This window comes from Antedon mediterranea, chromosome 7, assembly GCF_964355755.1.
Source record: "Antedon mediterranea chromosome 7, ecAntMedi1.1, whole genome shotgun sequence".
In the NCBI taxonomy this organism is placed as follows: Eukaryota; Metazoa; Echinodermata; class Crinoidea; order Comatulida; family Antedonidae; genus Antedon; species Antedon mediterranea.
This window is the reverse complement of record NC_092676.1, coordinates 951976-971318: the sequence shown is the minus strand read 5'-3', so window position 1 is coordinate 971318 and position 19343 is coordinate 951976. Positions and strand designations below refer to the sequence as shown.

The 19343-nt window shown below is 32.8% G+C and overlaps 2 protein-coding genes across 2 annotated transcripts in view; one reads left to right on the top strand and one right to left on the bottom strand.

Annotated features, from left to right (window-relative positions):
* The window catches only part of LOC140055696 (cell division cycle 5-like protein), a 35950-nt gene extending 16612 nt beyond the window's left edge, over positions 1 to 19338 (bottom strand). Inside the window, exons 1-10 of the mRNA XM_072101066.1 lie at positions 19317 to 19338; positions 18958 to 19135; positions 17464 to 17567; positions 16754 to 16915; positions 15826 to 15953; positions 15044 to 15372; positions 14464 to 14543; positions 14089 to 14164; positions 13320 to 13475; positions 11982 to 12153 (exon numbers count right to left, since the gene is read on the bottom strand). Of these exons, the coding sequence (XP_071957167.1) occupies positions 11982 to 12153; positions 13320 to 13475; positions 14089 to 14164; positions 14464 to 14543; positions 15044 to 15372; positions 15826 to 15953; positions 16754 to 16915; positions 17464 to 17567; positions 18958 to 19002 (1252 nt within the window). The 5' untranslated portion in view covers positions 19003 to 19135; positions 19317 to 19338. The remainder of the gene's footprint in view (positions 1 to 11981; positions 12154 to 13319; positions 13476 to 14088; positions 14165 to 14463; positions 14544 to 15043; positions 15373 to 15825; positions 15954 to 16753; positions 16916 to 17463; positions 17568 to 18957; positions 19136 to 19316) is intronic.
* On the top strand, positions 4021 to 11951 carry LOC140054786 (uncharacterized). Its single transcript, XM_072099877.1, has 4 exons — positions 4021 to 4052; positions 4269 to 6407; positions 9563 to 11680; positions 11880 to 11951. The coding sequence occupies exons 2-4, from the start codon at positions 4269 to 4271 to the stop codon at positions 11949 to 11951; spliced, it is 4329 nt and encodes a 1442-aa protein (XP_071955978.1). The 5' UTR covers positions 4021 to 4052.
* Positions 19339 to 19343: the final 5 nt, after the last annotated feature.

The window sequence follows — 19343 nt, the reverse complement described above, 5'->3', positions numbered from 1 at the left end:
AAAAAAAAAAAAAAAAAAAAAAAAAAAAGATCCTGACAATAACAAGGGGTTATCCGCCAAGTGCGGATAACCAATTATTTGATAGAAACGGGGTTTTCATCAAACGAATAGATGCTTATGGTGGCCTAACTACTCCTCTTGGAATTGCAATAATCTCTAACCAACCAAGAAGGGTAGTTGTAGCAAACTATGATGCAAACAATGTAACAATATATAATTATTAAAACCAATGCATTCTAACCATGTTTAACTTTAGGAAAGTGAAAAATTTAACTTAAATTTTAACTAATTTTTACAAATAATGTCAATACTATTATTCTCAAATTAATATTAAATAACAATAAAGCTGTTAGATATTTTAAACATTCATAAATTCATTATCAATTTTCTAATTAATCATGTAAAGTGTTTGTATGTGTAATATTAATTGTTAGTATAGATGGCGACTTAATATTAGGAAAAAGATAAATATTTTGGCACATATGGCGTTTCATACATTTTGAGCTACAATTGGAAAAATTTGTGATGGCAGCTGATGTTATAATAAAACATAAAAAGCTGCTAGAGAATTGGGGCAAGTCTAATGTATTTGTACAATGTGTAATAACAGGTATGTTAATTATACACAATACTTGAATGATTTATCTGCAGATTCTGAGAAACCTTGTGGGACCCATTAAAGCAAAAGGTGGGGGAAATGGTCATAGAATACACAACTGTGAATATATGACACTTACCAGTGCCTAGCCCAAAGTTAAGATTTTCATCTCCTTCTGATTGGTTAGTAGGTAAGCGTATATTTTTACCTTTCTTCATTTTAGAATTGTTTGCTTTTAAAAAAACATGTTAATGGTTTTACTATACAGTAGTTAATAGTTTTTTGCTAGTTGTTTGTTACGCAATAGTAGCCTAGTGTCGTTAATGACTTGATTACTGATATGTTATTTTAAATAGTAACACTGTTTTTGTTATATCTCCTTCCGACTGGTTACTAGCTACAATAAAAGAATTTAACTTTTTCAAATCAAGAATTGTCTTTGTGGATGATTTTATTTAGTTTTTACAACTTAGTTGCAGATAACCTATGTGATTGTAAATATCTTTTTTTTTCTTCTTCTTTGTTATTCTTCTTTCTTTCCCAGATTTTTGTCCACAGCATATCCCATATTGCTTGTCAACATAACTTTGTATAACTTGGTAAAAAGATTGACATTGAAGTGTAGATGTGCAGCCAAGCTTTTTGACGATGTCAAAGTCGCGTTGCGTAAGATACGCGCGATTTTATGAATTTCTATAACTGATCATAACTTTAGAACCAACAAATATTGTTTCATGAAACTTAATGAAATTATAATTCATATCATGGGTCAATTTTCTATGGATTAAAAATGGCATGTTTTACAAGAAGTTACGCGCGCACGCGCATTTAAAATTTCAAAATGCGCAAAATTAATTTCTAATCAACTTTCTACGCTGATCATGACATTTTAAGCATGTCAAAAATTCCCACACGCGCGAAAAAAATTACGCGTAATGTGCGCACGGAGCATGAAAATCATGTGTTTTTCTCTTGATTTATGATTTTACAGCCTTTCTTAGTCATTTTAAAAAAGATTGACATCATTTCAAATTAAAATGACGTCATACGAACACGTTGATTTACACCATTTGCGCGCGTTTTAGTTGCAAAAGTGACAACATATTGTCAAAATTAAGCCTATTTTTAATCTATTATATCTCCTCAGGATCATCCACGACCCCCAATTTTTTTAATTTAATATGTAAGCAGATATGTTGTAGATATGAATTCATGCAGAACCTTTACCACTCGGATGTTATGACGTCATCGTATGGCCACATGAATGTAAAATATAGGATTTTTTACTCTTTTGTTATTGCTCATCACATTCAACAAAGCGCATCTCGCTTATACGTATTCCATTTCCCCCCGCAATTGTAATATTGTCTACGTCAATCAACTATCTTTCGCATGAATTAAAAATATTTTAATTTTTATGACGTCATCATGTCTAAAAACGTAAATAACTTGGGTCACTTATTTTCATCTTTACAGTAAATTTCAATCTGTTATAGCTCGTCAGATTAAAAAGTGATAATCATTATTAAAACGTTTCTGGAAGCTATTGGATTGTAGATACGAATTGATGTGAATATTTTGCCAATCAGATGTTGTGACGTCATCATATGGCCAGTTGAATTCAAAAAGTCATATTTTCATCTCTTGCGTAAAAGTTCATTGCGTTTAAACGAGAGCGCATCTCACTTTTACGTTCCCAAAATTCTTCAAATTTGTTTTAATGTAATTATTTAGATAATTATCTTCTAAAATTGTTATTTTTATATGTCAATTTGATGACGTCATCGTGTTAATAATTGGATTTAAAAGATGAGTCTCGTAATTTCTTCTATGCTACACTGCATATAAAATACAGTGTATTCTGTAAACACTGTAATATGCTGTATGCTACAAAATAGGTACAATTCAGCACTGTAAACACGTTTATTTCATGTCATAGGATGGCATAATAATTGTCGAGGTTCATATAGTTTAAAGTATGTGCATGTTGCGTTTGCGCGGATAACCCAAACTCGTCAAAGTGACGAGTTCAAATCTAGTTGTGTTTGTGTCAGTGGTGTACAGTAGCGCCGGAAAATACTACGCGATACAGCTATGACACTAGTAGTACGAACCTGTTACAATGGAGAAATATCTTGCTTAGCAGCCACTTGCAACTGCTAGAAATGTATTTGTATGTGTTTTGTTGTTGAATTAATATAGTGTGTACAAATAAGCAGCAGGTGGTTTTAATTATGTATTTCACATGAAAGCAACAGATCAACTTGGTGGCCTGGACACTTCTTGTTTGATGCAAAGTAGACTACAAAAAATCCTTCACTTATACATTTGGATTGAAGTACTATGGATATTCAAGAAAAACGAGCATAATATAGAAACGTAAGTACTGTAACAATACTAAAAATATACCTTTGCATGTGATAGTGCCCATATATGAACATGATGATGTCATATCACTACCATATTTGACCATATCACTACCATATTGGGGCACATGACACTTTTTTGTCACATAAAGCTTGATAGTGTCTAGACAATTCTTTAGAATACAAACATCCTCACTGCTGTGTTGATTTATTAACGTCCCTGTAAAGGGTTAAATCCATTCATACACTTCTGAGTAATCGTTCCATCAGCTATTGGATCATAATTGAGTTCAATATCCTCATGGACAAATAAACAGGGGGTAGAGTAGTAACCTATGTAATGATCATACGATGATGTGTAACAACAACTAAGTTACAACCAATCAAATCATGTGCAGTAAACATTATAGATTTGTAAAAAAATGAATGAAGCTGTTACTGATAATATATTGATTAAATTCAACTGTGTTTTACAAGGGTACTGAAACTCTAACAGATGTACTACACAGCTAAGAGGCCCTCTTAAAAACAATACAAAATTATATAAACAACATTCAAACTTAAAGATAAAAGTTAATAATTTATAAAAATGTTAAAATTCATTAAATTTAATTAAACTATAAAACTTTAAAGTTCATTGGTACCAACATATTGCTTATTTGATGTACATAATACTGTATACTACTATAGTTCTCTGTATTTCATTTTAAAGTTTACTTTTTTAGTTAATAAAAAGGATGGATGTTATCAGGCATAGAAATATCAAAGCTGAACACTCAATTAATCTACCGATTTTAGGAAACCAAATTGACACGTTTCAGTATATTTTCAAAACAAGTTTTTGTAAATAGCTTAAAACGTTAGTGTGGGTGTTGTTCGAAGGTTGCAATGCGTATGAATAACAAGAGATGCAAACTGCATTACTAATTCCTGGTGTGACATATCACGCACATTATTAACCAATAAAAAGCTTGTTTTGGAAAATCCCAAAGTAAACAATTCAAGTTAATAGTATGAACTTCCTTCCCATTTCCTTTATGATCAAGCACATAAGTACACACTTTAGTACAGTGCACTCTCAAGATAAAGTAAGTACTTCTAACCTTCACTTTTGTTAATATTTTTGAAATTTGCAGTTTTTATAAAACAGTTACTGTTTTTTGTAATGATTCTTTTATATTAGATATAGTAAACCAGGTTTGAAAACATTTAGTTGCAAATATGCCATGGATAAATTCTTCATGATAATACTAAAAAAAGGTAAATCTTAAGTAAAATACAATTTTTTCTTTCAATTTTAACAGATGTCAGGACAAAAAGTATTTCAATTTTTAGACAAAAAGGATCTTGAATGTGCAATCTGTCTAGAAAGATTCACAGAACCAAAAACACTTGAGTGTCTCCATAGTTACTGTCTTCATTGCCTGCAGAGTTTGATTAAAACAAGCGGCAATGTAAAATGTCCAAAATGCTGTACACAGTATGATGACATTAGTCAACAAGATTTGAACAATTTTACTATCAATGAAATGTTAAGTAATCAAGTTAAAAATGTTGAGAAAATTGAATCTGGAAAACCATCAGAATGCTCAAGCTGTGATAACCAACCTGAATACTACTGCCCTGAATGTCAAATTTATCAATGTGGACAATGCATCCAGCAGCATAAAATCATCAGTTTGTTGAAAGACCATTCATTGTACACTTTGGATAAAAATAATCTGCCGAATAAATGTAAAATTCATGGAGGTTGCATGCTTGAATTTTTTTGCAGAAGTTGCTCTAAAAGTGGATGTAAGAAATGTGAACATGTTCTTTGTTGTTATCAAAATAGCCATAATGTGATTCCATTCAAGACTGCTGTAGATGAGTTTAATCAAAATGCTAAAAAAGTTAAGAAATGTGCTGAAGAAATAAAAGAAAAACTTAAAGGAACACGAGATACAATCACTAGAGAAAAATCAGACATGGAATCTGAATTCAAATTATGCAGGACAGCGATTGAATCACAAGAACAAAACATTATCAAAAAGGTTCAGGAGAAAACTAGAACTCTGATCACAGATCTTGAAAAGATTTACAAAAAAAATATGGAGGTGGTTGATGAACGAGTTAAAAGAATGGACTCAAAGTTGATGAAAGTTAATGAGATGTCACCATTAATTAACACAATGATGAACAAACCAGAAGAAAGAGAAACACTTAAATCTCATGAGACAAATGTCAATGTTGTTAAAGATGAAGTTTTAAAACCAAACTTTGATGAATCAATATTCAAGGGGATTGTGACCCCAAGTTTCATTCCATCTAAAAACTTGGATAATGTGATCAATTTAGAAGGAATTGGTAAAATTGGTGAATGTTTGTATGAGGTTGCTGAAGGTGACAGACGTATTACAGTCATAAAGGGACAGACATTTGAAGTGAAAGTTTCAAGTGCAGAAGGAAGTGAGACATCACTATTGGCTGCAACTTTAATTGACATTGACAAATCAGGTAAAGAATCAGCCACAGTGAAACACCTGGGAAGTGGAGTGTATAAAATAACAGGAAGATGCCCTAAAGAAGGAGAATCGAAGATGAAGATAACTGCTAGAGGGAAACCAGTAAAAGGATCACCAGTGAATATCAAGGTGAATGCACAACTTGTACATACCATTGATAAAAAGCAGCTTAAAGTACTTAATAAAGAAAAAAAAGTAAAAGATGTACTACTAGATAAAGATGGGTGTATATTAATATCAAGTTGTAGTCAAGATTTGCTAAGGTTTAACGCAGCTTACTACTCTTTTGTTGGTAGGGTATTAGTAAATCATCGTGTGAATGTTGCTTTTTTGCATCAAATGGGCGATGGCCATATAGTTCATAGTGACACCTATGGAAAAACTGTTGTAATGTGTGATGATAAACTGAAGAAAATTCATGCGTTTGGTAAAGGATTATTAAAAAATCCATGTGCTATGACAGTGAATAAGGAAACTAGAACCATGTATGTTGCCGATAGTGAAAATCATTGTGTGTTTAAATTCAATGTTGATAATGGTAAACTTCTTGGTGAAATAGGTACATATGGTAGTGAGGGTCAAATGAATAGACCATATGGTGTTACACTGACAAAAGAAGGAAATCTGATTGTAGCAGACTGTGGAAATAACAGAATACAAATGTTTGATGCAAATGATAAGTTTATGAGAATTCTTGTAGACAGTGGTAAGAAAGATGGTCATGTTGTTAGTCCTCATTATGTAGCCATAGACTCCGATGAAAACATCTTAGTATCGAGTAATCACAAACTACAGTTATTTGATAAAAATGGGGTTTTCATCAAACGAATCGATGATGGTGGGTTAGACAATCCCCTTGGAATTACAATAATCTCTAACCAACCAAGAAGGGTAGCTGTAGCAAACTGGGGGACAAACAATGTAAAAATATATAATTATTAATTAACAATCTATACTGTAATACAGCAATAATACTAATAAAAAACAACTGTTTACAAACTAACATAATTTGCTAATGAATAAATACTGTACTGCACAGTAAATGATATCAAATATCAAAAATTGTTTCAAGAATAAATCTGTCAGTATAAAATGAGTGTAGTGTTTGGTACAACCGTCAGTTGGTTTCAATCTCAACAAATCAGAACATGGCTGGACTTACCCTGCTGATAATCTAGTAACAACAATCCTCAAACTTTGTCTTTGGAAAATAAATAAAAGATTAAAACTTATTCATCAGTACTTGTAAATAACTAATACATTGAAAAAATGTATATTCTGTACCGTAGTGCACATATCCACTAAAAGTGCTCCAATTAGTAGTTTAATAGTACACTGTATTTAGATTTAGAAAATCCTTATTGAGCATATATATCATAGACTTTTGAAGGTGTAATGTTAACCGGATTATACTTAATTATGTTGTACTACATTAGGAGAGTCTGTTTATAGCGATATTTTTATTGCTTTTTGACAATCTGCCAGAATGGGTTTTTGTATTGTTATTCATCATGTATAATTGGTTTTTTTTTGCGTGTGTTAATTATGTTTTACTGAGCATTTTAGTTAATTATATAGTTTTTAAAATGTTAAAATGATTAAAGTAAAGTTTTGCTGAAGAAAATAAACTTTTTTGATATTTCATACTTCCTTTTTATTTTGTGGGTGGGTTTTCGCGTTCGTTCTGTGTAGAAATTTCTCCAGACAAATCCGCATACTTATAATATCCTCCTAAAATGTCACCATCACGGACTCTGCCTGATTAATATTCTTCTATTGTCACATGGAAGTCCTTATTATGACTCTCGTAATTAGGCCCGTAGCCATGCAGGAAAGGTTTTACGAGCTAGGCCACGAACGATTCGTACAAAGTACACCGTCAGACAACCGCGACGATACGCAGCTCAAACACGTGCAGGTAGCCTTTCAGAACGTTTACTGTATATTAGTTTAGTAAATAAGACGACGTCCGTTTCCAGCCATGGAAAAAACGATCGTACGTCATTAATTTGACACACATAATGCATATTTTAACAACCAAGATTTTTCGTTAACTATCTCAACACTCAAAATACGCCGTTAAATAAGGGCCGGAAGGTTAAATCAACGGAAAAACTATATATACTCAATGGTAAAAGTCCCAACCGAATATGACATTGCTACCTCCCTGGTCAGAGTGGGTCCCTTGTACGATCCAATCTACTTTTCCCGGTTGAAAATGGCCATATTGAGTGGATTTTGACGATCTTCAATGCCCCGTTTAATTGAATTTCGGTACAAAATATTGTCGTAATGCCGTCTAGCCAGGGAGGTATAGCAAGTTTCTTTGAGGTGAAAAATGTTTTCACAAGAAAGCCCAAATTATAGGCCTAAACTTGTTTTTAACTGAAAAGTAATTTTAGTACGATTGCAGACATTGTTCAATTTACAAAATTTAATTGCGCTGGCTTCGCTAATCGGATGACTGTAAACAATTCAACGTACGACCGCATCCATCTGTCTGCTGGGTTCCCTGCTCTCTGGCTAGAAGTCACGTGAGGCCGGCCACCAACGCATGAAAGTCAAGTGAGTTTTAACCGCAGATGATTGATAGATGATAAGGAACCTAGGCTGGGCCTACTTTCGTTAGTAGTAACAATCGTAATCCAATCGTCGTGTAGTCTGTACTTCAGTTCATATAAAATTCACCGATTCACCTAATAATTCGGCGTATCAACATTCAATCTTGGTAGTTTTCAAAATATTATTTCATTATTTTTTTTTCATCATAAAATATTTTGAAAGCGGGACAATTCAAGGGTTGGGCGGGACAATTCAAGGGTTAGGCGGGACAGCGGGCCAGAGCATAAAAAAACGGGACAATCCCGCTGAATCTATGTAATACAAATAACTACTTTTTTATCGCACAGAATTAAAACTACTACGGTAAAAGAAAAATGATCATATTAAAATAAAAGAAATGTAAGAAAATTTTCAAAAAAAGTTGTTAAACATATTGACAAACTGAAACATGTCACAGCAGACCTAAAAAAGATCAGAACATAGAATCTGAATTTAAATTATTGAATTAGAAAAAGGCATACAGTAATTGTATATGGGAAAAATGTGTTATTCAGTAGACACTGGCAGACTAATAAAAATGTAATTGTATGTGTTTTGTTGTTGAATATTATAGTGTACAAATAATCAGCAGGTGGTTCTAATTATGTATTTCACATTGAAAGTAACGAATCAACTTGGTGGCCTGGACACTTGTTGTCTGATACAAATACAAACTAGACTTTAGACTACAAAAAATCCCCCACTTATGGCATTTGGATATTCAAGAAAAATGAGCACAATACAGAAATGTAATTATGAGTAATAACACTAAAAAAGCAACCACTTTAAATAAAAATTTGTATTTAACAATTTCCTTTTACTTTGTTAATACTGAAAACAGCTTGGATGTTGCAGGGAGATATGTTGTATCAATGTTGTACTGTATATGTTCTTATTTTAATTATGGAATAAAAATGTCGATGATTGATTGATGTTCTCATGCATAGAAATATCAAAGCTGCATCCTCCACTTATCTAGTACTGTACTTAGGAAACCAAATTGACAAGTTTTAGTACATTTAAAAAAAAAGTTTTTGTAAATAGCTTAAAACATTAGTGTGGGTGTTGTTTGAAGGTTGCAATGCGTAGGAATAACACAAGAATGATACAAACTGCATTTCCTAATATCTAGTGTGACAATGACATACACAATTATCAACCAATAAAAAGCTCAATTGTCTTGTAAAATCCCAAAGTAAACAATTCAAGTTAGTAACTTCCTTCCCATTTCATTTATGATACAGTAATGCACAAACACACACTTTGTACGTAATTTTAACCATCAATTTTGTTAAACATTAATATATTTCAATATTAAAGTTTTTATAAAACAGTTATTTTTTAAATGATTCTTTTATAGTAGAGAAAGTTCTGTAAACCAGGTTTGAAAACTTTTTTTTGTAAATATGCCATGGAGAAATTCTCCACGATAATATTAATTAAGTAAAGTTAAATCTAAAGTAAAATACGATTTTTTCTTTCAATTTTAACAGATGTTGGGACAAAAAGCATTTCAATTTAAATTAGAGAAAAATGATCTTGAATGTGCAATCTGTCTAGAAAGACTGACAGAACCAAAGACACTTGAGTGTCTCCATAGTTACTGTCTTCATTGCCTACAGAGTTTGCTTGAAACAAGCGGCAAAATAAAATGTCCAAAATGCTGTAAGATGTATGATGACCTAAACCAATTTGATTTTAAAGATCTTACTACCAATGAAATGTTAAGTTATCAACTTGAGTATGTTAAAAAGATTGAAAAAGAAAAACCATCAAAATGTTTAAGCTCTGATGATAACCAACCTGAATACTACTGCTCTGAATGTCAGCTATATCTATGTGGACAATGCATCAAGCTACATGAAATAATTCCTTCAACGAAAAACCATTCATTGTACACATTGGATAAAGATGATTTGCCAAATAAATGTAAATTTCATGGAACCTGCATGCTTGAATTTTATTGTAGAACTTGTTCTAAAAGTGGATGCAAGAAATGTGAATATGTTCTTCGTTGTTATCAAAATGAACATAATGTGATTCTATTCAAGACGGCTGTAGATGAGTTTAATCAAAATGTTACAGATGTTATGAAAAGTGCCAAAGAAATTAAAGAAAAACTAGAAGAAACATGCAATACAATCACTAAAGAAAGATCAGACATGGAATCTGAATTAACATTATCCAAAACAGCGATTAAATTACAAGAAGAAAACATTATCAAAAAGGTTCATGAGAACAGCAGAGCTCTGTTGACAGACCTTGAACAGATTTACAAAGAAAATAGAGAGGTGGTTGACGATCGAGTTAACAGAATGGACTCAAAGTTGATGAAAGTTAATAGGATGTCATCATTAATTAATACAATGATGAACAAACCAGAAGAAAGAGATACATTTAAATCTCACGAGGCAAAAGTCAATGTTGTTAAAGATGAGGTTTTAAAACCAAACTTTGATGAATCAATATTCAAGGGGATTGTGACCCCAAGTTTCATTCCATCTAAAAACTTGGATGTGATCAATTTAGAAGGAATTGGTAAAATTGGTGAATGTTTGTATGAGGTTGCTAAAGGTGACAGACGTATTACAGTCATAAAGGGACAGACATTTGAAGTGAAAGTTTCAAGTGCAGAAGGAAGTGAGACATCACTATTGGCTGCAACTTTATTTAATGAATCAGGTGAAGAATCAGACAATCAAGTGACACACCAGGGAAGTGGAGAGTACAAAATAACAGGAAGACCCAATAAAGAAGGAAAATGGAAGATGAACATCACCTGTAGAGCAAAAGAAATCGAAGGATCACCAGTGAAAATCAAGGTGAAAGCACCAGTGCTTGTACATACCATTGATAACATTGGACAGCTTAAAGTACACAACAACCATAAAGAAGTAAAAGATGTGTTAGTACAAGAAGACGGGTGTATATTAATATCAAGTTACAGTAAAGATTTACTAAAGTTTAACAAAGAATACTCTTTTATTGGTAGAATATCATTAGAACACCGTGTAAATGTTGCATATATGCACCAAATGGACGATGGCAAAATTCTTCATGGGGACACATTTGAAAAAACTGTTGTAATGTGTGATGACAAACTGAAGAAAATTTGTACATTTGGTGAAGGTACATTTAAACATCCATGTGGGCTGACAGTCAATAAGGAAACTAGAATCATGTATGTTGCAGATAGTGAAAATCATTGTGTGTTTAAATTTAATGTTGATAATGGTAAACTTCTTGGTCAAATTGGGTCATACGGTAGCAACGGTGGATATATGAATCAACCATATGGTGTTGCACTAACAAAAGAGGGAAACATAATTGTTGCAGACCGTGGAAATAACAGAATACAAATGTTTGATGCAAATGATGAGTTTATGAGAAATCTTGTGGGTGCAGGTTGCGTTGTTGAAAGTCCTCATTATGTCATAATTGATTCTAAGGAAAACATACTGGTATCAAGTAATCACAAACTTCAGTTATTTGATAAAAATGGGGTTTTTATAAAAAGAATAGATGATGGTGGGTTAAACACTCCTCTTGGAATTGCTATAATCTCTAACCAACCAAGAAGGGTAGCTGTAGCAAACTTTGGGTCAAACAATGTAAAAATATATAATTATTAAAAAATCACTTTGACAGAGCTTGAATTTCATTTTTGAAATTCAAAGTTGATAACAAATTAATAAAATATTCTTATTCTGGGGTGTACTGATCTTTTGAGTTCTTTAAAGTGCATGTGAGCCAAATGTGTATACTGGACTTCCAGTTAAGTCATTTTCTGAAAAAAACTTGTTCTACCAGAACCATGGTAGAGAAGAGTCTGTGCAAATTGTACTTCTACAGTTTGATTTGACTATAAAGAAATCACAATAATAACACTTTTGGAAAAATAAATATCATTACCTTCAGGGCCATGTGATGGTGTTCGGAATGGCGTCGTAAAGGCGGTGTTGGGGGTTTGCGTTGCACTACGTTGTGGAGTCACACCCCTAAAATCACTCTCATGTAATGGCGTATTGATACCTCCTTTTAAAGGAGTGTCAACATTTTGCAAAGCTAAAATATTTTGTGCTTCCTGTAATAAAAATAAAAACTTTAAAATATTAATTAATAGTATAAGAATTAATACAGTTAGTATAAATAGCAAATTATAATTTTATTTCATTTTCATTTCTTTATTCGAATTCATAAAATAACACAACATAAAAAAAAAATACAAAGAATGAATTCAGGGTTTCACAAAAAAGTAACCAAAGGTCAAACTTATTTCCAGTATAAATTTATATAATTATTTATAGTATAAATAGCAATTTATAGTAGTATAAATAGCAAATTATAATAGTATAAATAGCAAATTATAATAGTATAAATAGCAAATAATAATAGTATAAATAGCAAATTATAATAGTATAAATAGCAAATTATAATAGTATAAATAGCAATTTATAATAGTATAAATAGCAATTTATAATAGTATAAATAGCAAGTTATAATAGTATAAATAGCAAGTTATAATAGTATAAATAGCAATTTATAATAGTATAAATAGCAAATTATAATAGTATAAATAGCAAATTATAATAGTATAAATAGCAAATTATAATAGTATAAATAGCAAATTATAATAGTATAAATATTTTTTTTTCTTTTTTGTATATATAATGTTATATCTTGGGGTGGGTCAAACTCCCACATAATCACTTCATTGCATTTATGTATGTATTTTATTATATTGTGGAGATAAATTGAAATAGCAAATTATAATAGTATAAATAGCAATTTATAATAGTATAAATAGCAATTTATAATAGTATAACAATGTTTAAAAACTCTTTAGGTTTGACATATGTTTCGCATTGCATAAATTAGGGTCAGATCACAAGTGGAATTGAAAGAGTTGAGTGCCTACGATGTAAATAGCTTTTAAAAATCATCATTAAGCTTTGACCATGTATGTTATGAAAGCCTAGTCTATAAATTCAATTGAAATAAAATTATTTTACCACATGTTTAGTATATAAGTTTAATCTATTATCTTGTTTGTGATAAAAAGTAAAAACACTTTAAGAAGTAAGATTATTAAAATGATTAAACAAATGCTATGTTTATTTGTGTTTTTTTTTTGGATTTTGACTTAAACAAGGCTTTAAACTGGTATGGCTGATTTGACATTGCAACAAAACTAAACATTGGAGAAGTTTCTTAATTTTATTATAGTTTGCAATCTAAGCATTTACTTACCTGAAGCACATTGTCATGCTGAGCTGGAGTCTTTGGTGTTCTTAAGTTCCCAGGCCCAGGAGTCATAGAATAATCTGATAGCAAGGTCTTAGAAGCACCTCCTCCTTCCTCTGCTAGCTGTCTAGCTGCTTCGCTTGCTTGACCTAACTTGACAACCTGTAAAGAAAAGCCAATTACTTATACTTTTTATAAATCTACATAAGTAAACGTTGACTTTTTATATTACAAATTATTGTAACGAATGTTTATTTTGTTTGCATTTTCAAATAATTGTTATTAGACCTTTAACATATATAAATAGTAACATAGGCTGTGTTTGGACTCAATAAATCGGACTACAAACAATTCACACATTTAAACTGAAAAAATTTACCCAGCAAGGTCATATTTCATACACCACACACGACCATTACATGTGTAAATTTTAAAGTCCGAACAGGCTCTTATTGGCTCAGCATGATGATTTATAAGAGCTAAATAGACTCATTGATTTATGGCTCCTGCTGTTTGGCCATCCTCACAACAACTAGTATCTCCCAGCCCCTGTTCAGACTAGCCATAAATATAATTTGGCCATCCTCACAACTAGTATTTCTCAGCCCCTGTTCAGACTAGCCATAAATATAATTTGGCCATCTTCATTGTCAACAAACCTAGTATCTCTCAGCCCCTGTTCAGATTAGCCAGAAATAAGACATGCTTGTTGATGTTTGTCAACGTTTAAATACCATCATAATAAAGTTTAAATTTAAGCACAAACTAATCTTACTTCTTCCAATTCCTGGTCTGTTATTTGAGGCGATGGTAACACTAACTTACTTCGTTTCTTGACAGGTTCTACCATTCTGTCAAAAAAAACCATGTAAACAGTCTTAATAAACCAATCACAATAATAATAATATAATAATAATTTGCGGACTAAATCATCATAATGAACGGAAAACATGGTATTTGAAACAAAATGGGTTATGCAACGAGCCGAAACTCTTAAACACATTATCCTTTAAATAATATCTAATTAGCAAAAACAATAGTCCTTTACTGCACACCATTTTTATATTGCCTATATTTGTTCACTGCTATTGTGGTCTTTGGGCATGTAGTCTGGTGGCAGAAAGGGGGACCAGACAAAAACTCAACTTACTTATTTGTTGCTGCAATGGCTGCTGCCATATCGTTTTCTTTCTTTCTCTTTAGTTTCATTTTATCTTTCCTTCTTTCTTTCTATAAAACAAAAACACAAAATAAATTCTTTTGGATTTGATATTGTATATAATAATAATATAATAATATTGACATATTATTAAAATTGTATTTGTAGTACTTTTTTTAATGGGCAAAATATCTACATTTTAAAATATGTACTGAGGTAACAGTCCACACTATATGTTTCTGCGCATGTCAGTTATGATGTAGTAACCCTAACCATTTTTCAAATTTTTATTTTATATGTGCACAGACCCAGTCAAGACAACCATGACGGCCACCTTAGTTAAAAGAATTCAAAATCAATGACATCCATATTGGATGGTATTACACATCTATCTATCTACATTTTAAAATGTGCAAGGTAACATGTTCAGACCACCCTATATGTTTCTGTGCATGTCAATTATGATATAGTAACTCTAACCATTTTTTGAAATTTTATTTTATATGTGCACAGCCCCAGGCAAGAAAACCATGAGGGCCACCCCAACCCAATTGATCATATTTTACTGCACCTGTTCATCATCATCTCTTCTTGATTCATCCATGTCTTGTTGCCTCAACCTTTTAAAATTTGGATTTAAGGCCGCAACGTTTTCCTCCGAGACATCATAAAATCCTGGTGCCGGTTTCTTTTCAAACGGAATTTCCGCATTGTAATCTACCCCCCTCTTCTTGCGTCTTTTCTTTTTAACATCGATTCCAGCTGCTCTAAGTTCTCGTCGCTTTTGTAACGCTGCTAACCGTCGAGCCTCCTCAAGTTGTTTCTCTCGTGCTTTTCGTTTAGCTTTCTTTCCTTGCGTGTTGGCAAGACGAGCTCTGGCTTCAGAAAGCATTTCCAATTCTAAAAAAAAATTAAGGTAAAATTGTATGAAAATCAAAACTTACTTTGTTAGATTCTAAGTTAGTAAACTCTTTTGAAGGAGACCACATAAGATGGATAAAAATAAACTGAATGATATTAGTTAAGTATTATGTTATACCCCTTTCACAAAAGCAAACCCTGTAGATACTGCGGAGTGGAAAGGGGTATTATAGAGGCCTTGCAGAATACTGTAAATAAAAAATAAACTGGAAGGTCTACAAAAATTAGACCGTTATTACATACAGTATGTACATTTTCTTTGTAATCACTATTATTTCTTCATATTTTAAAATTGAACTTTATTATCTCAATTCATTTTACAAATAAATTGAAGTTGAAAAGTATTGTACTGCATATCGCTATTATTAATAAACTCAATCAATGAATATGCTATTTGAATCTACTTATCACAACCACAGGAATTGCTCTTACCATCTTCATCCATGTCTATAGGATCAGGTCTAGCAGGTTTTGTTTCTGGATTGGGGTCAATCTCTCCAGGTTTTAACTTTCTGGGGTCATTGTCTGGGTCTTCAGACTCTCTCTGCTGGGCTTGATCTCTAAAAAATAGTAGATCGAAATCATAACTTACAGTATCTTTGTCTTGTTTGTAATTGGGAGAATAGTAGAGACTATGAGAGCTCTGACATGGGTCATGTGATTGTAGAGCAAGAACCAGAGTTTATAGTTATTGGAAAATTGTACAAGTGACCTGAAGATATAATATATATAGGGATCTTTGAATTTGAGATTACCTAGGACCTAGTACATCATTCTGTTTTTTTTTTTTTTTTAACTTGCCAATTACAGGACCACAATGGAAATAAGTTTGCCGTCTCGGTACTTTTTTGTGTTTTTATCCTATTGATTTTATATCAGAATAAAGAAATAAATAAATTCATAACGTACAGGATGAATAAACCATTTGTGGTTTAGGGAGTGGAGTTGAAAGTGTTGTAAGTTAAAACCCTGGCACTAGGTCAGGATTGAACCTTGGGATTGGAAGGCAAGCATGTTAACCATCAAGCTACAGTTCCACTACAATTCGGGTAGATAGGTCTACTGGTTTATTACAGGATGGATAAACTATTTAATAATTTATCATGCTCATAAACTAAGTCTAATTTGAGGCTTAGGGAGTGGAGTTGAAATAGTTGTGAGTTAAAACACTGGCACTAGGTCAGGATTGAACCCTGGACCTTAGGATTGGATGGCAAGCCTGATAACCACCAACAGCTCCACTTTGGGACATTGGGATGTGCTTCCTTGATTCCTCTACACAGTTTTGGTGGATTTTTTATGTTCATATGACAACTAATAACATAATGAAGCCCTAGGTCATTGCAAATAAAATACTAACAGCAGCGTTTCATATCTTTCAAGACATTGTGCTGCTGTTCTGCCAATGATGGGTGCAATGGTTCTCCATTGTGTTGGCATCAGCTTGGCCATATGTAAAAGTCTTTCATCTTCTTCACGACTCCATTCAGTCTTTTTGATACTTGGATCCAACCACTCAAACCTTTAATAGATCAAATTAATCTAAATTTAAATTCCATTTCCTTATTCATAGAAACCAATAATACTGTATACAGAACTGCACAGCTGGTTTCTGTTTTACAATGAGAGAATCTATCGAATGCATTGAATATTTACATTTTAATAAAACTATTTCCTTGATTTAAATTAAAAAAATAGGGCTACAAATAGACAGTACTAGACTATACAGCATTAAACATATTGATCTTAAAATTGTACAAAAAATGTCGTAAAAATGTCATCTCGTAATACGTGGTTACAAGATTATTGTGAGAGCTGTGCGCATGCAAAGATCAGTATTGAAAATAGAGATGGCTACAGAGTATAATAAAGCATAGGCTATTTATTAAATAACTTATATGGGTCACCTGTATATGGGTGGGTGAGGACGGGCACATATTCTCTACCCACTACCATTACTTCATGAAAATCAAACCTCATACTTCATGTACGTTTAATCGTTCTAATTAGCAGAATTTACATCAATACTCGACATTGTTGAAATAAATTAGAATGCAAGATTCCACTTACCATCTTGCTTTGCACTGTTTGGCTGCTTTCCTGTGCAGCAGTGACGCGATACGAGACCACTGATTTTTGCCATATTTCATAACAGCTGCTTTGAGAATTTCATCCTGAATTAAAGAATTGTACAAAAACATTGCTATGTGCAAGTAATAATATCTCATATCGACGGGATAATCGTATACCAAAAATAAATGCATAACCAACTGCAGGGAACTGCAACCAATACATTATTTATTGTTGCCATCGTCGACGTATAAAAAATGTTTGAATCATGGAGGTATAAAATAGAAGGAGAGAGCTCGAATGTATTGTAGAGCGTTAACAGGATGTCGCCATGGTATTTTCAAAGCCAAAGCCTTGTGCCGACAGCGCGCTGCGCGGACTTTGTTACCAACGTCAGCCGCCGCCTCTAGTCAGCCCTCTATCACAGAGGAGGTGAGATCCTAAAAAATACACAAACAAACACATATACTTTTGGCATGCGCAGTGCTATTGTTTGTGTTATAATTGTTGCGCAATCAAATGTTTGCTTCCCTCTTAAAAAATCTCTAAATATTGATACCAAACACGTTTACATATGACATTTTAAGCAAATTTTATCAGGCTCCCCATTATAGTTGTTATTGTAATTTACTTGCTGTTTATGCAATCATATGTATTTCGATAAAATATTAATAGAGGTCGTCAGACAGCTGTAGTTTTGTGTGAAGAACACATGGTTATTACTTTACATTCTTACGTTAGTCGTTGGGCTGCCGATGATTGCTGGCCAAAGATATTGACGAAATACATTAGGCATATTTCGCGGGTTTGTTGACAATGGATGGGGGAGGTATTCGATTACGAAACCGTGACTAGGCCTATAGTTTTAGGCTAGGGCCAGAGTAGTCCTTGCATAATTATTATAATCTAGACTAAAAATATAATCATTGCTGTAGCAGCCATTTTATTTATCTCCTTTGCGAGTAAACAAGCATGTGACGTCACGTCGCTGATATCAGGAGGCATGCGCAGTGACTCGAAACGCGACTAGGAAGCGACAACGCGTGTAACATTGTGTAACATGCTGAGGCGGCGGACTACCGAGCTCTCTCCTTCTATTTTATACCTTCATGTTTGAATCATGGATGATGGAGTTAGTTATATAAATTGAATAGGCCTATAAATAATGCATTATATAATGTAATTTGTATTTATTAATTATTCATGAAAATTTAGCTTGTGGCCGCATACAGACAAGATAGATAAAGCATAAGACTAGGCCTATAACCCTTCCTACGCTAAACATGAGCCAAACCCCATCGTCCTATAGCTAGGCCTAGTCGTAGGCGGGCTAGTACTAGTAGGCCTGAATCATTACGTTTCGCCCGGTCAGTACAGTTGCCAGGTAGCTAGCTTAGTGCCTAGGCCTAGTCTAAATAAACTGATATTAGGCCTATTTATGCATATCCACAATGCCTACCTACAAAAACACTTAATAAAAAGCAATTATAATACCTCAGTGTTCCTCCACACACCACCTTTTATTTGTATTCGAGGCATAGTGGCATTAAATACTCAAGAAATGTAGTGAAATTATCAGTTTTCTGCCGGGGCTGGAAACACTTCGGCCGTGTACGTGTGTGTGTGTGGTGGTGGCGTCGTTCGCCTGGATTAGACTTCAATCAGCCGTTCGCTTATATTTCAGTAAACAAAATACATGCAAAAACAACGTAAGAAATGGCAATAAAAGATAGTCTAACTAACTGGTGGTGACCCCAAAATATTATACGGTACGTAACTATCTATACAGAATTAATTAACACATTTAAGAACGTAACTTTAGGTTACTTATTTGAGATTTAAGTGTTATATACCTGTTTATTGGGCTGATCATCATGCCT